The 17,503-nt window shown below is 32.3% G+C and overlaps 2 protein-coding genes across 2 annotated transcripts; one reads left to right on the plus strand and one right to left on the minus strand.

The window, feature by feature from the left end:
• Positions 1 to 900: 900 nt before the first annotated feature.
• Positions 901 to 3,803, plus strand: LOC133674437 (asparagine--tRNA ligase, cytoplasmic 1-like). The gene is made up of 6 exons (XM_062095536.1): positions 901 to 1,479; positions 1,628 to 2,218; positions 2,652 to 2,908; positions 2,988 to 3,117; positions 3,238 to 3,296; positions 3,415 to 3,803. The coding sequence occupies exons 1-6, from the start codon at positions 994 to 996 to the stop codon at positions 3,596 to 3,598; spliced, it is 1,707 nt and encodes a 568-aa protein (XP_061951520.1). The 5' UTR covers positions 901 to 993; the 3' UTR covers positions 3,599 to 3,803.
• A 6,665-nt stretch (positions 3,804 to 10,468) lies between these two features.
• LOC133673659 (large ribosomal subunit protein eL31) lies at positions 10,469 to 12,459 on the minus strand. Its single transcript, XM_062094501.1, has 3 exons — positions 12,322 to 12,459; positions 12,127 to 12,250; positions 10,469 to 10,946 (listed from the first exon to the last, which is right to left on the minus strand). The coding sequence occupies exons 2-3, from the start codon at positions 12,207 to 12,209 to the stop codon at positions 10,667 to 10,669; spliced, it is 363 nt and encodes a 120-aa protein (XP_061950485.1). The 5' UTR covers positions 12,210 to 12,250; positions 12,322 to 12,459; the 3' UTR covers positions 10,469 to 10,666.
• Positions 12,460 to 17,503: the final 5,044 nt, after the last annotated feature.

Raw genomic sequence — 17,503 nt, forward strand, 5'->3', positions numbered from 1 at the left:
AATGCAAAGGATTGGTCATCTTATAGCAAAAAATATATAGGGGACAAAAATGTACTTCACAAATAAATATGAATGCACCACCTAGTCACCCTTGTTTTGCATTTTAGTCCCCTATCTTTCAATTCAACATTCACACACAAACAACATTCAATTAAGCTCTAATTTATGCTTAATTGTGCTAAAACAAAGTTCAAAAATGAAATTGAAAATTTTTAAATATCTTACTATTATAATCCATAGTGAAACATGAGAGGAGGAATAGTAAAATTATATACATTGAAAAAAACATGCAGATTATATTGGGATACTGTGGTCATTTCATTATATTTAAAATTTGTTTTTTTCACGTTGCAAATTATAATTTTTTAAATTTTGATAAGCAAATGTAATTTCTACGAATTATAGAATGTCATAGATAATTTTTTCTAAAAAAAAAAATTAAAGGGCTCCTAACATGAAATTAAATATTTTAATATGTATTTATTTCTAAACTCCCCCCGTTTCATATGTAGTTATCAAGTTTTTTTTAATATTTTCTGACATCTTTAATAAACAAACAGGTTAAATTTTAAGTTTATAATAGTTCTTCTTTACTGTTATAAGACATAAACATGTTAATAATAAATTGCATTTTTTTACGTTAAAAAATAATTTTGACCCAACCGTTGACTAGTAGTGACCAAATGCACGGGCTCGTAGGAGAATCAAAAGATACCAAGCGTTAAGAATCCAGCCTTTAAAGGGTGGGGCACTTATTCCCCCCAGAATCAACGGACACGGAAAGAACCGATCATACGCTCTGTTCAGCATAGTAATAAATCAGACCAAACAGTATGATGACACGTATGTTATTTACTAGGGTCCTCACTGCCGCTTAATCTTCTCTCTCCTTTTTCACCCAATCACCAATAAAATGTGGAGGGAGTGCATGGAAAACTTGAATTAGGGCATTGTTACAGTTTTCTCTCCCTAGACCAAAACCTTAGCCAACCAATGGGAGACCCGGCCACGCCGCCAGCATCAGAGCTCGCAGCGATGGCCATAATCGACGGCGCATCTCTTAAGCACCCATTTTCCGACAGAGTCCCGGTCCGATCCATCGTGTGTCGTCCCGATGGTGGAGCTGGACTGGCCGGGAATCGAGTCCGCGCTGGTGGGTGGGTGAAGACCGGGAGAGAGCAAGGGAAGGGCTCCTTCGCATTCTTGGAGGTGAACGATGGGTCGTGTCCAGCCAACCTTCAGGTTATTGTGGATGCTGGTGTAGAAGATCTGAGCACGCTTGTGCAGACTGGGACTTGCGTGTCCGTTGAGGGCGTGCTTAAGGTTCCTCCTGAGGGTACAAAGCAGAAGATTGAGCTCCGTGTTGAAAGGGTGCTCCATGTAGGCCCCACCGATCCTGCAAAGTACCCGATTCCCAAAACGAAGCTCTCTCTTGAGTTTTTGAGGGATCATATTCACCTTCGGCCCCGAACTAACACGGTATTATCGAATTCTTGCTTCTTTGTTTATTCTAGTTTGTGTTATTGAATCCTACTAATTCTTGTTTTGAAAGCATATTTATATGTGTATGTATGTATGTGCTAGCATTTTTTTCCCATTATGTTGTTTGACAGATGTTTCTTTGTAGATTTCTGCAGTTGCTCGAATTCGCAATGCACTTGCTTTTGCCACACACTCTTTCTTTCAAGAGCATGGTTTTCTATACGTTCACACCCCAATTGTCACCACAAGTGATTGTGAAGGTGCCGGTGAAATGTTTCAAGTTACTACCTTGATTAACGAAGCTGAAAAGCTCGACAAGGAGCTGATTGAGAACCCTCCTCCTACAGAGGCTGACATAGAAGCTGCAAGGCTTACTGTTATGCAGAAAGGTGAGATTGTTGCTCAACTCAAAGCTGCCAAGGCAACCAGGGACGATATTAGTGCTGCAGTCGCAGGACTAAAAATAGCTAAAGAGAATCTCTCAAGGCTGGAGGAAAGAGCTAAGCTTAAACCTGGTATCCCTAAAAAAGATGGCAAGATTGATTATGCTCAAGATTTCTTTGCCCGTCAAGCTTTTTTGACTGTCTCTGGCCAGCTTCAAGTTGAAACATATGCCTGTGCTGTCACTAGTGTCTATACATTCGGACCAACCTTTAGAGCTGAGCATTCTCACACTTCAAGGCATTTGGCTGAGTTTTGGATGGTGGAGCCTGAAATAGCATTTGCTGATCTTCAGGTATATTACTATGTGCTATTCTAATTGGTTTATCTGGCTTTTGTACACTCTTAAGACCCTAGATCTCTAGAGTTTGTGCCAGTAATTGCAGGGTTTGGTCTTCATTTAACCGAATTGTTAGTGATGTGTTGTTTATCAACGAATTTACTTAACTACATGATTTATATTATATGCTATGGATCTGTTCAGCTGTCTCGTAAAATATGGCGTTGGGACTGCTATTTTGTGTTTATAAAAACACTATTCTTGAATAAAGGCCAACATCTTATGTATGAAGCAAAGGTTAATTCTTTTAATGTCTCTCTGTTTTTCACTAAAGTGATGGAATCATTTGTGCTTGACATGGAGTAGGATGCTCCCTTCCCTCTTTGTTATGTATATATGTTATGTAAAATATATTTTAGTTGTGAGCAGATTTTGCATGATTTTGTAGGATGACATGAACTGTGCGGAGGCATATGTGAAATACATGTGTCAATGGCTACTCGACAAGTGCTTTGATGACATGGAACTTATGGCAAAGCTTTATGATAAAGGTTGCATTGACCGTCTAAGAATGGTTTCTTCTACCCCTTTTGAGCGTATTTCTTACACAGAAGCAGTGCGACTGCTAGAGGAGGCAGTGAGGGGTGGCAAGGAGTTTGAGAAGAATGTGGAATGGGGGATTGATTTGGCATCCGAGCATGAAAGGTATGGAAATCTGCCTCCATAGCACATTCTGTCCATTTGATTTGCATGCACCAATGACTTGGTTTGTCTATGCATACAGATACTTGACAGAGGAGATATTTAAGAAGCCTGTAATTGTGTACAACTATCCAAAAGGAATAAAAGCTTTCTACATGAGGCTCAATGATGATTCAAAGACAGTGGCTGCTATGGATATCCTTGTACCAAAGGTAAACCTTTCCCTGCGCACATTTTAAAGTTTGTACGCCATGTGCTCAGTTCTTACATGTAACATGGTAGTTATATGCCTACCTTTTTCCCATTCAAATCGGAGTTGTGGTTTATTGCAGGTGGGAGAATTGATTGGTGGAAGCCAAAGGGAGGAGCGCTATGAGGTTATCCAGCAGAGGTATGGGGAGTCTGCTTGAATGGTCCAACATTAGATTATGCAGAGTTGTTTTTCGTTTAACTGTAATTTATGTACTGACTAGTGCATTTTTTATTTGTTGGGGCACTCTCCATTGCAGAATTGCTGAGATGGGACTCCCTCTTGAGCCATATGACTGGTACCTTGACCTGCGACGTTACGGGACTGTAAAACATTGTGGATTTGGCTTGGGCTTTGAGAGGATGATACTTTTTGCCACTGGAATTGACAACATCAGAGATGTCATCCCATTCCCCAGATACCCGGGCAGAGCAGATCTGTGATATTTTAGTTGATAGTATACACAACAATGTTTTCACTCTGCCTATAGAATTCAACAGTCTGTTCTGCTCCACTTCCCAACCTAAATTGTTTGGTTTTTGATGCAGACCTAATTTGCAAACTCAAATCATAGGTGGTGAAGTTTTCTTGTTTTGTAAAACGTCTTTTATGCTATATGGTCAACGATGCTGCGTGAGATTTTCTGCAGGCGATATTTGTCTGTCTCCTATTGCAGTTTTTGGGTGCTTACAGCCTCAACTAAGGCTAACTCGTATACCAGTATCACTGAAACTAACTGGCTGATTCTCCCGGTTACTTGATTCGAGTTTGCTTCCTGCAACATTTGTTCTTACCTCTTACACCTATTGTTTTCTGGAAATAAACAAAAGATATTATAACATTTTGATTATATTAAATTTTAATTTTAATTTTTTAAATGTTATGTATTTTGTTTTGATTTTTTTTAATTTTATTTTTTAAAATTTGATTTTTACATTAATTTTAGTTTTTAATCTTTTAATTGTTATTTTTATTAATTTTTTTAATTAAATTTTTTTATCTATTAAATTTGTTTTTAAATTTTTTCATTACTATTTAGTATTTACTTTATTTAAAATAATTCATGTAATTACATTTTTTTATCTTTTAATTTTTTTATTTGCTAGATATAATTTTTTTATGATGATTATTATTTATTTATTTTAAATCTTTAATGAAATCAGATTTTTTTTTAATTTCATTCTTATTTAATTTTTTTAATTTATTTTTTAGATTTGGTTTTTATTTTTTTAATAAATCAAAAAATTACGGTGGGACTTAGAGGGTGCTTGGTAGTGTAGTAGTGGTTGCTTTTCAAATAACTTTTTGTGCCGAAATGCATGCTAATGATATATTTTTTTATTTTTTAAAAATTATTTTTGACATCAGCACATTAAAACAAATCAAAACATACAAATCATATTAAATTTTAATAAAAAAAATTAAATTTTTTGGGAATGCACCGCGTTCCCAAATATGTTCTTAGTAATCTTGCAAGATTAAGTGAATCAAATTCTTATGTTCTTAGTAATCTTGCAAGACTTATGTTTTTATGTTTTGTTGAGCTTCCTATGCTTTGATTATTGTGTTATGAAAAGGAATATTTAAACTATTCAGCAATAAATTATGATAATACAATGTGAATAAATATATTACTATATTATTTGAATTAAATTGACTACAAAGCACAAAAATTTATTATAATATCTTTAATAGCTAGATTAATATGAAAAAGATAAATACTATTTTAAATTTTATATAATTTTTTATTTGTATTTCTTTGTATTTGAAAGTCTATAAAAATTAATTAATTTATATATATTTGACACTATGAATAATATGTAATAAGATAAAATCTTCATTACTATCCATAATGTTTTTATATAATTATGTATATATAATGATAAAAAAACAAATGCAAGTTTTCTTTAAATAAAAATTACAATATTTCTAATTAAATTTACTTAGGATGAAACTTGTGATAAGACAATAACTATTTCTATAAAAAGAAGTGGAGATTTTAGATCTCGAACCCTAAAAAAATAGTTATTTTCTCTAAAAAACAACACCCGGAAAGAAGCACATGAGTTTTGGGAAAAGTAGATTTCAAGAATCTTAAAGTGAAGGAAATGAAGAAAGAAATAAACAAAGTAATAAATAAATGATATAAATAAAAACCCTATAAGAGAAAAGAAGAATAAATTGCATGAACTTGAATATATAGGGCTAACCATCATTCATAATGATCGTGTAGCCCTTTTAACGATGTAAAATTTGAATCATATTTAAACATATAACCCCAATCCTAGATAGATGTTGATATAAAATAAGGAGATTTTATTAAATCCTAATACAAGCTAAACTCTTTCTCTATTGATACTATATGATCCTGAGCTAATCTTACAAATTTTTTAAAATTAATTATTCTATTAAGGACTCTTTCTAAATAGAACTAAACCTTCTGGTTCCTTGTGTGCATTTAAAATCTATTATTCCATCGGTTTTCCTTGGTCAATCATGGCTCTTTGATCGCTTAGTCAAATGCTTCCTCAAATCTTTTAGTCAATTGGGACATTTCTAATATGATCAATATACTATACTCAATCGATTTCAACTTTTTTTTTCTAGTTTGTTAGAACAATCATTGTTCTCATATATTTTAAGCATGAATATTTATTTTTGCGTAAAGAATGCCTCCTATATTCTTTCATTTGATCATGTTTATAATTGAAATCGATCAATCAAACTGACCAAAAATTATGTGGCAAGGGATATTATTCAAACAAAATCAGCAACTATGTTTTAAAATATGTTTGACATGTTAAATGTTGAGATGTGCTTTGGATTTTCTTGAATAAGTTTCTATAATGTGTACTTCTTAACTATTTGTACTCAATAAACAACTCAAATTTTGATGTTATTGAGAATCAACAACAATAGAAAAAACTTTATAAATTAGTAATAATCTAACTATCAGGCTTAATGTATAAACAATAGATCTGGAGAGCTTCCCACTTGTGATCTCCAAGTTGATCCCTTAGTTTCCATGGAAATCTATAGAATGTCTTGAAAGATCTTGAAACTGTTTGTAAAGGGTTCTACAAACAACCTTTGATCTCTTGTCTTCAATATTTTTATAGATAATAACACTTTTTTTTTAATATAAATCCTCTATTTGTACTTGGTAAAAAAATTCAGCAATAGTTTTATCTTCACTATTTTATGTATTTTTAACCATTTTGACCATAGAGTCTATTTCTTTTCTCACCATTACACCTTTATTGCATATCATGTATTACTTATCGATCGATAATCCTCATAAGGATGATGTTATAATGATTAAAGGTCATTTTATATTCCAACCTATTTTGAGCCAAAACATTCATTTTTTCTATTGTTTCTACTCATTAAAAAACAAGAATTAAATTGGAAAATCTTTTTAGTAAGGTTTAAGGCCACTGCATAGTTGATATTTAGCTTACTTCTACATATAGCTAATTCCTGTATTTTTTTTATGTTATGGTTGGTTACTTTATATGACAAGAAGACACTTGTATACTCCACAAAGATGTTTATTATAATTTTCTTGTGCCCATAATTTAGCCTTATCATGATCGATACACCTTATATATATAACATTACTAGTGACCAAAGCCTTTGGTGTGGTGGAAGGCCTAATCTATTGTGTTTTTCTTTTACTAATAAACATTTTTTATTCAAGTGTAGCCACCGTATTTGTTATCTTAGAACAAGAGCCTGAGTGTCTTTTATTTTCATAAATAAATTTAAATTCCATAATCGGTATCAATTGATGTTGATCTTTTTTGAACTTTTTATCAAATTATGAATCACCCATTGTGACCTCTTTAATTAACCGAATAAGTGTATTCTCTTTGTTGGTAAAAAATAAGTCCATGGGATATAAAAAGGTTGAGATTTCCTTGCTAGAAAGTAGTCTATAGGGCATTGATCTTCCCAATTACAAGTTGAGACAGTCATCAATAAAGTGGTTGGGTCATGTAATTGTCTAAGACTATCTATATATTTGTGAAATAAATGGTACATCGTGAGTGATCACGCCCATATTATGTTATGCTTGCGATGATATCTCTTGTGTGGTGGGTATGTGTTATTTAGGGTGAGATTGAGTACTTCTAAACATTTCTATTGAAGTTCTTGTTATTTCAGAATATCCTAGGAATTACTTTAGATATGTATAAGCCCATGGATTATAGATTTATTGTGACATAACTCATTTTGTATTTGAGTTAATTGATTAGACTTGGCCTGTATAATTCGATTTCCATCATAATCATCATGATATTATTGTGGAAAGTTGTATTTAATGTGTTTTTCATCTCCATCAAAGAGCCGTCAGATCAGTGTTAGAAAATTTTGAACTTATATTATGATAATCATATACAAGCCACCAATACTTGAATTTGGCACAACTAATTGTGACCATTATATGATGCCATGTGATCTATAGAAAAGATATGCATATAGTTATGTATGAAGCACTGATACACCTGTCATAATCTATTTTTGGGTTATTCCCTAAATTTTATTTTTTTTTCCTTCCCCATAAAAAATAAATAAATATAGCAAGAAAACTGATATTTTGGCAAAAACAGACTGACAATGATTCCAAATAAACAGAAAAATCAAGTTGCAATTTTGAATGGAACTATGAGCTTAATCGTATCCCATTATATCCAAGACTAGAGAGACAATATAGATTCAAAGTTAAATTAAATTATTATTTGACGAATCTGCATAAAAATTAAGTCTAGAGACATAATTAAATTTTTAATAGGCCAATTTGATTTAATCATTGATCAAATAAAAATTAATTATGTTTAAGAGTTAATTTGAGTCAAATTAAAGGATTTAATTAAGTGCAAGGACTTAACTATACTTTAAATGGGTCAAATTAATTTTATCAGAGACTTAATTGGTGAAAAATTAAGTTTGGAAACCCAACTTAGGCTTAATTGAGAATATTAGAATTTTAGGAGACCAAATTTAATTTTATCAAATCAATTGATTCAAATCAAGAGTAAAATTGCAGGAAAATCAAAAGTTTGGGATCAATTAAAGGCTAAATTGAAGAGATTCACAGTCAATGATCATTTTACAAAAAACATCAAACTATGAAGATTTAATTGATTGAAATCAGAGGTGAAATTGAAGAAAATTAAAAGTTTAATGATCAATTTGCATAAATTCAATACCAAGGACGCAAAGTGATTGTCTTTTGCTTCTTATGGCATTTTCGCTCATAAAACGGGTTAAGAAATTCTTCATCCATACCACTTAATATAACACTAACGATATACCTCTTTTTAAATTAAATTGATTGGCTAAAGCATTTATCATGTCAAATATGTTTTAAAACATAATTGATTAATTTTAGAAGAACAATGTTATTTGTCACATCATACTTGGTTGATTTGATTGACCGATTTCAGTACTAGTTTGATGGGTTTAAGATTCCTTCATTGAAGAAACAAAGAAAGATGGGGGCATTGTTTACATTTAAAATAAACATACATGTGTCAAAAATGTAAAGAACATTGATTTTCCACCGCAAAGTAAGGGAATAAAGCTGAAATTAATTGTGAGTCAGAAGAATCGACTGAGTTGGAATAATCCTTGATTGACTAAGAGTATTTAAGAAGTTGTTGAATATTTAACGAAGCAATAAGAAGACATGATCAATTAAAAAAATGATTGGCCAATAGAGTTTAATACACACACAACGAGAAAGATACAATTTTATTTAAAAAATGAATGCTCAACCAAAAAAAAAGTAATAAGAAATAAGAGATTAGACTAGTACTCACTTGGATATTGATAAAGAGATATTTACTTTGTATTAGAATTCAATAAATCTTTTTATTCGACACCAATACATGCGTAAAATATGTAAGTGGATTTAAACTACGTAATAGTGTAAATAGGACCCAAATATTATTATAAACGACAGTCAATCCCACATATTCAATTTTCTAAAAGAGTTTCTCCATATGATTTTTATTGCTTTCTCTTAGTTTTCCTTTATTCTTTTTGTTATTTTCCCAAACTTTAATTCCTGAAATCTTCTCTTCTTTGAGTGTGTTTTCTTTACGAGGCGATGTTTTAAGAACAAATTACTCTTACTGAGAGTTTGAGGTCTCAAATCCCTGTTTTGTTTTATTAGAGGTAGTGTGGCTGGACCAATCTTCAACCCACCTTTTCATGTTCCGCCTTACTGGAATTGAACTCAACAGTGTGACTTTCACGCAGAAGCAGGTTGGCTAATGAGAACTACTTGGACTGCTAACTTTCTTGTACCTCAAGGAGAATTTTTGGGCAGATCTCCACCACCTGTTTTCTTGTAAAAGTAAAGCACTGCTCGATGTTTTAAGAGTTGTAATTAGTGAAGTGCAGAGTTGGCTTCTGTTATCTTACGAAAGGCCAATATCGACATTTTGCTACCACTTAGCGAATGATCTTAACAGTTCTTCACCTTTTTGTAATCTCAAATACCTATTTGTGCTTGGTTTATCTGCATTTATCAGGAATGCATTATCTCAAGTGTAGCAGACCGCTGCCACGTCTAACAGTGGTCAGGATCACGATCAACTTCTTTGACAGGTAGCGGTTAGGATGTCAGGTATCACGGGTGCAACCCACAAAGAACAGAGTAAATTACCACGATTCTAGTCCCTCGAGATAGAGACAGAGGTGAGGTCCGTGGGACGAGACAAGCTTACTCTTTATCGTTAATACAGAGCAGATGAGTAACATCTGATGTGGTGTTGTACAGTTGTGGTCAGAACTTGCAAGACTAGCCAAATTGGAGCAGGGATGGTGCGTATCCAAAAAGAATAAAGTAATTCCGAGACTTCAAACATGTACGGTAGCTATAAACTGTGAACTGCAAAATTACCGTGGAGCAGATGTTATATTACATCGCACCTCGATTTTCAGGGCAAATTCTACCACACGTTCTGTTCATCAATCTTTCCGTCTCATTGTTTTCTTATCTTTTATCCTTTCTGCAGGGCCCAAATTCCAGACTTCAATGTTCTTCTCCTTGTTGCTTTAGTGCCCAAATTCCAGAATTTAGTGATTGGTTACTGAATGTGTGTCCATGTTCGATATGAATGCCTCTAAATTGTGTCAGTTTCTTCTGCAAAAACCTACTTTCAACAGAAAGTAAGCGCACACCGACTTCGGAAGAAGAGGTGGGAAGGCACAGCAGAAGACACCCAGTTTTTCACCCACCAATCGAAAGTGGTCAATGGAATGTCAAAGCTCTATATGTTCCGGGAAAAAAAAAAGGAAAATCATGGCAAAGAGCACTAGCAATTAACCTCAATAACCACAACCACAAGAAGTAACAAAGTCTAGCAATCCAGATGGTAAATAACAACGATACTAGTTATCTGAATAAAACTGATCTGTCTGAAAACACCCAACAGTCGACCAGACTCCCATTAAACCTTTAGCCTAAAATGGTGTTTCATAAAACACTAGTAGAAGAATCAATCATCCTCTTCAATAACCTTGGTACCAAGCCCCTTCGTTCCTTCTGGTGGGAGTTCTGCAACAGTTACGAGGGAGTAGAGCTCTTCCTTTGCATCTTCATCATCATTTCTCCTGCGAGAAATGCGAACCCTGATCCTCCTTGGAACACTTCGAATCCCTCTGCTCCAGATGTGTTTGTTCAGCTTCACATCCACTCTCACATCCTTAGTTCCCATAGCCTTCAGAGCGAACTTCCTAATCTCTTTTATGGCCTTAGGAGCCTTCTTCTTGAAGGTGCTGTTACACAAAATCAGACATAATATTTCAGTGCTTAATAATAGTTTATTTGATGTCACAATAGAAAATTGCAATGAACTAAAGATTCCACATATTCCTATCCACTAGGTTTAAAGGCAGCAATTGAAAATGGGAGTATAACACCATCCAAATCCATGCAGAAACATCCTAATGATATCTAATAGCAGAATGTGAGCAAACAAACATGTATCAGCAAAGATCAATACCTCATTTTGGTGAAGGAAAAATTATGCACACCCAACAAAGTAGCAAACAATTTTTCTTATTGCAATGAGAATACAATAATTTTTGTTCCCACACAAATCATCAGCAGCCCCATGTGCACAAGGAACCAGGTGACTAAAGGAATTGCTAAGGCTCCCAACCCATGACTGCTTAAATTCTATTCTCCAAGATTTACACGAAGAAAGAAAGAAAGAAAGAAACATACAGCAGGGTGAACTAGGCACGTTAATAAGCAAAAAGAAAAATTAAGGGGAAATTACTTGTAGTGCTTTTAGATCAAGCTGAGTGCCCATTTACGAAACTATTGTAAAAACCCTGAAATAGTAATCCATGGAGATGCAAAAAAGTAAACTATTCTATAACCATGAATGAGCTGTAACTAAACTGGCATTATTGTCCTCCCTCCTCCCATATGGTCTCAAGTTTGAAACTCTCCTTTGTAACCCGAAAGGGAGGAAGGTCACCGGTCAACGGAAATATCAGTGATTCTTAACTTCTAATCTTTCCATTGTCGTCTAATCAAATCATTTAACAGAAGAAAATTGGGAGAAAATACCTTTAGATTTTGTATTTTGTAAATGGCAGCACATCTCTCGAAAAGTGATCATATTATCCCATAAAACTAGATTAAACCTTTCGCAATCAAGAATCCTTAACGGAATTACACTTCCTTCTCTAAATGCGAATACATAACTATTCCAAAGCCTGTAATATATCCGGTGGGAAAAACTAAGGCATTGCCTCATCTCTATAACGCACCATCATTACTTACAAATACCCATTTTTATAGAACCTACTTTATTTACAAACAAAAATGAATATAGCCAAATAATAAACTTTGAACCTTTAAGCAGCAAAAATTGCCCAAAAAGAAATGTAAGAAGAGTAAAAAAAATAATATCATAGCCAAAAATAAAAGAGAAGAAAATAATACCAGCCATGTAAACGCTTGTGGAGGTTAATGGTGTATTCTCTAGTGACCACCTCCTCCTTTCTCCCCTTTGTTTTCTCCACCATTCTTCACTTTCTCTTTCCCTTCAATGTGTTGACTGAGTTGCCTGCATTACAAATTTGCAAAGATCAGTAATAAACAAAATAACTCGACACTAAGCGAGAGACGGAGAGAGACCTTGGTGGTTGAAAGAAGGCAGATGTTTGAGAGAGAGGCGCTACCGAGGCAGAGCTTCCACTTAAAATGGCCCAAGTAAGAAAGAAAACCCTAGCTTGTCAACCGTCAATATTCATCTATAATAAACGAAATGACTTTTTTATCCTCTCAGTTGTTGTTATGGACGTCCGTCGCTAGGCTCTCTGGGCCACTGGCCCGCAGGCCGCTGGCCCATAATCACCCACAATAATCGATACACTTGTTCGCTTTCCATTTATACCCATCTGCTTAACCTCAATAGATCATGGGCTTCACCTCAATTAATTATTGTCCTTTTATTTTTCAAATAGATGCCAAATACAAAACAGCTATTTTCAAGTAGTTTTTATTAACATAACCAAAACTAAGATATTTTTTTAAATAAATTATTTTATTTACAGTATATAATCATACTCGTATTTTTAATAAAATAACCAAATTAATTATAGGATATGAGACATACAATTAACCTAATTAAATGATACGAGTAATTAATCTCGTGAATTGTTACAAGTTCTCTTATTAAATTTATATTAAAACATAAATATAGTAAAATTAACTTAGAAGGATATTGAATTTTTCAGATAATTTATCTTAATTAACCTCATTTGATAAAAAAAAATTCTTTCAAAAATGTAATTTCATAAAGTTTATACGATGCATATTATTGAAAAATAAAAATCTAGAAATTATTTTCTTAATTTAAGGAGAGAAATTGATTTATTAATCCCCACCTCGTTTTTGGATCGAATCTTGTGTTCCTTTTTTTTTAATCTAGAATTGAGTCAAGAAACATGGAATCTTTCTCTCTCTTTATCTGTCTCTCTCAAATGTTCTTCTTCTCTCTCATTGCAGGAAGATAGGGACCAAAACGAAACTCAAATAAACTTCAAGGATGAGATTAAAATCACTAATTAAAAAACTAAATGGTTCATCAAAGTCATGGAAATCACAAAATTGCCATCAAGTCAATAGCAAGTTATGTTTGAGTTAACTATAATCATTAATATAAAATTGTGTTTATGTGAATAGTAAACCATCTACAATAAAACACTAATTTTTTAGTGTATTGGTTAATGTGTGTGTGTGTATATATATATATATATATATATATATATATATATATATATATATATATAGACACACACACACATATCTAAAGACAATATATTGTAATGTCAAAATTAGTTTGTATCTCGCATTACATTGTAGGTAGAGTTCAAGCTAATTCCTAATGGAAGAGAAAATTTTGACATTTCAATTACAATAACAACAAGAAGAATTTTAAGATCCGCAAGAGAAGTTTAGTTAAGAAAAAGCAAGTTTCCAAGATGTCAAAAGTGATGGGAGATACATTTAAGGCTTAAGAGAGGATAACAAAATTGAAAGAGGGAAATGAAACACTTTATGGATAATATAGTCATCAACAAGAGAGAATAATTGCTTTTCTAAATGAGCAAATCGATTAATTCTTTTTTGTTGAGTAGCCTTTGATGTTGGCAAAAGAAAATGTAGAAAGAAAGTAAGAAAAGCAGACATCTAAGACCATACACTATCATTTACAAGCTGGTTAAAGCTTATCTTATAAAATTGAGGAACAATGCACAATATATAGTAGGAGGTAAGCTAGTCACTCGGGATGCTTTTCTATAACTTTACGGTGAAGTTAGAGATGGACTTGACCAAATTGCATGATATTCCAACATGAAACCTTGGAAGGAGTAAAGCAGTCTTGTTTAGGCCAATTTTCTCAGGAAATTCATGTTGTATCAAGCTTTGTTATTATAATCAAACCTTTTGGATTAATAAAAAAAAGTATTCTCAATTTATTTCATACTTATAAATGATTCAGGTTCTTATAAGTTTAAGATTCTTATAAGTTTAAAGTTCTTAGTGAGAACCTCTCAAGAAAATCCAATCCAGTTTGTCTTTATAGTTACCAAACCAACAATTAAATGAAAAATTGAATAAATAATGAACATACATATTTAATCCAACATTTTGCATCTATTAGAACATACCATTCATTTATATACATTCTAATTATTCAAATGAGATATAAGTCCCCCTAAAAGATGACATTATAGAATCCATAATGCTTGACTCTACAAGAGGTAAATGCAGAACAAGAAGAGAACCCAATTGAAGAAGGCCCAAGACCAAACCGAGATTAATAGTCTCAAAAAAGATATCGTTGGACTTGCTAGTCTACTCAAGCTAACCTTATAGTCTAATCCACCAAAAGCTTCATAGTCTAAGTAGTAGGACCCTTAACACAATCTGCAATTAATACACAACAAACACTTGTGTAAACAATTTTTTTTTGTCTTTATTCACAAAACTTGAGAGAAAATGACACAATGTTTGAGTCTCAACTTGCTAACTACTTTTTTTTCACACAACATGTTTCTCCCTTATAAGCACCAATCATTGTGGACTTGATGACTAACAAGTCATAAGAAATAAAGATAATAAAACATGTTAATTTCAATAAGCTATCTACCATATAAGAAAGATTGAAAGCTATTGAAAGGACAAATCTTTATGATGTGGTAAAAGTTATGGAAATATGCTTAGTCCTAAAAGTTATGGTTCCTAAAAATCTTAAAGTTTCATAATTCACTAATATACTAGTACATGGTGTCCTATGATGCATATGAAAGTGTACTGCAACAAAATAGTGAAGGTCATGAATGATGAGAAGTTGTCAATCCATTTCTTCCAAGAAAATCTGAGTGGAGCTGTGCTAAGTTGGTACATGCAGCTAGACAACAATAAGGTTAGAAAATCAAAAGAACTTAACGGATATTACAAAAGACCAACTCAAAATCAGATAAGTTTCTTCAATAATTTTTTGAAATTTCTTTTCCATACATATGGTAGTTTCTTGATAACTTTGAACTTCATTATAAAGAGTACTTCTGAAAGATTTTTTGTTCCAGCGACATAGGAAGGCTCTTGATGAAGTTGTAAAAATCTCAAATTGAATTTAAGCTTTTTATGATTGTATCTTAGGCTAAAGTGTATGAGCTTGTTGTTCCACACTTTCCAGTAAGAACAAGTCCCTTATCATGATATAAGACTCTCTAATACTTAGGTCAATAAATATAATTAAGAGAGCAAGAGCTTAGGAGAGTGAATATCATGTATGGTTGTGTTGTTTGTTTTGTAATCTTGTGTTCCATGTGTTTACGTAGTGCCCCAGAGTATTTATATACCTCGGTTATGTGAGATTACCTTCTGCAACGCAAAATTGCAGTAGTACTAATCATGAAAAATTATTACTTTACTACACAAGTAAACTATAAAATATGTTGTTAATTGTTGCATCTTTTTGTGTTATTAGTGAGAAAGATTGGAGCTTGTGGATGATTAAAAAGAAAAGTTGGTATGGTACTACTAATGTGTGTGCCATACTTGCAACTAGTAGTGGTTATTGAAGAGAAAACTAGGCAATTCACTAGCCTTTAAGAGATAGTAACATTGTATTGTGATGTGTGTCAATTATCAGGATTCTTGAGAATTTTCACTAGATTATCAATTCTAGATAGAAATATTTTTTGATGAGTTCTCGATTTAATTTTATAATTACCTTTCTACATTTTATAATTTAACTATAATTTCTCATTGGACATTAGAGTAGCATTGACAAATTGATTCTATAATTACCCGGGTTCCTTGAAAATTTCTGAATCGAACTTATTTTCAGTGAGACTTTGTTTTTCTCTTGATGTGGATTCGGATAGTGCTCTCCTTCCTTCTCTTTTTTTCTTCTTTCCCCTTCAACTGGGCAAAGTAATTAAGGCCATGTTTGTTTCCCGGAATTCATTTTCCGGGAAACCACTTTCCAAACTTTCCTGTGTTTGTTTGCCATTAGGAAAGTTGGTCAACGGAAAACACTTTCCGGTCAACGGAAAACACTTTCTGGTCAACGGAAACACTTTTCGGTCAACGAAAAACACTTTCCAGTCAAAGAAAAATTTGGTTTGATTTCTAGGAAAGTGTTTTCCCTTTTGGTTGTGTTTGTTTTCCGGAAAGTGGTTTCCGGGAAATCACTTTCCAAACTTTCTTGTGTTTGTTTGCTATTGAAAAAGTTGGTCAACGGAAAACACTTTCCAGTCAAAGAAAAATTTGGCTTGGTTTTCAGGAAAGTGTTTTCGTGAAAAATTTGGGCGGAAAACACTTTCCGGAAGTTGTGAAAAATTTAGAAATGTCATTATTTGCTAATTATATCAAATTTGATCCTCAAACTTTTGATTGCTATATATAATTTGTTTTGAATATTTATTTTTCAATTTCATCTCTTAAAATTTAATTTTTATATTAATTTTGGTCCTTATTTTTATAATTGCTATTTGCTTTTTTCTTATCATTTTTTTATTGAAATTTTTTATCTATCAAATTTGGTCCCTATTCTTTTGATTTTTACTTATTTTATTTGAAATAATTTATGAAATATTAATTATTATTATTTTAATTTCTTCACCTTTCATTTTTTTTAATTTTTTAGATTTGATCTCTATTATTTTGATTATTATTTATTTTATTTGAGATAATTTATGAAATTATATTTTTTTTCAATTTCATTCTCATTCAATTTTTTAATTTGTAAGATTTGTTCCTCATTATTTTATTAATAAACTTGAAAAAATAAAACATTAATAAGTTATTTTCCAGCTCATTTTCCATAACATAACCAAACACTGGAAAGTGTTTTCCAACTTATTTTTCATTACACTACCAAATATCGGAAAATACTTTCCTGAAATTCACTTTCCCGGAATTCACTTTCCCCGGAATTCACTTTTCAAAAGAAAACTACTTTCCTGCAAACAAACGGGGCCCTAGCTGTAATTTGTTTTTCAATTTTCAAGTATAAAGAAACCCTAATCCCGCTTGTTTTTTAAGTCCAGGTAAGCCTCTTTTTATATGTCAATAAAGTCAATATTTTTTTGTGACGTGGCAGCTATGTTCTTTAAGCGCAAATATTATATGTAATTTTCTCCTTCTTTCTAACATGCTTCGAGCGTGTCGGTAGGTATTGTTATTTTTTATTTAGTTATTATTATTTTTTAAAGTGTTTTTTATTTAAAAATATATTAAAATAATATTTTTTTTATTTTATAAAAATTATTTTTGACATTAGCTCATCAAAATAATTTAA

Source organism: Populus nigra, chromosome 15 (assembly GCF_951802175.1).
Source record: "Populus nigra chromosome 15, ddPopNigr1.1, whole genome shotgun sequence".
In the NCBI taxonomy this organism is placed as follows: Eukaryota; Viridiplantae; Streptophyta; class Magnoliopsida; order Malpighiales; family Salicaceae; genus Populus; species Populus nigra.

Excerpts from the sequence above, each read along its gene's own strand:
- LOC133674437 (XM_062095536.1), top strand. The coding sequence starts at position 994 with ATGGGAGACCCGGCCACGCCGCCAGCATCAGAGCTCGCAGCGATGGCC. Across the intron at positions 2,219-2,651 it reads TAGCATTTGCTGATCTTCAG|GATGACATGAACTGTGCGGA; the intron begins GTATATTACTAT and ends ATGATTTTGTAG. Across the intron at positions 2,909-2,987 it reads TTGGCATCCGAGCATGAAAG|ATACTTGACAGAGGAGATAT; the intron begins GTATGGAAATCT and ends CTATGCATACAG.
- LOC133673659 (XM_062094501.1), bottom strand. The coding sequence starts at position 12,209 with ATGGTGGAGAAAACAAAGGGGAGAAAGGAGGAGGTGGTCACTAGAGAA. Across the intron at positions 10,947-12,126 it reads CACAAGCGTTTACATGGCTG|CACCTTCAAGAAGAAGGCTC; the intron begins GTATTATTTTCT and ends TTTGTGTAACAG.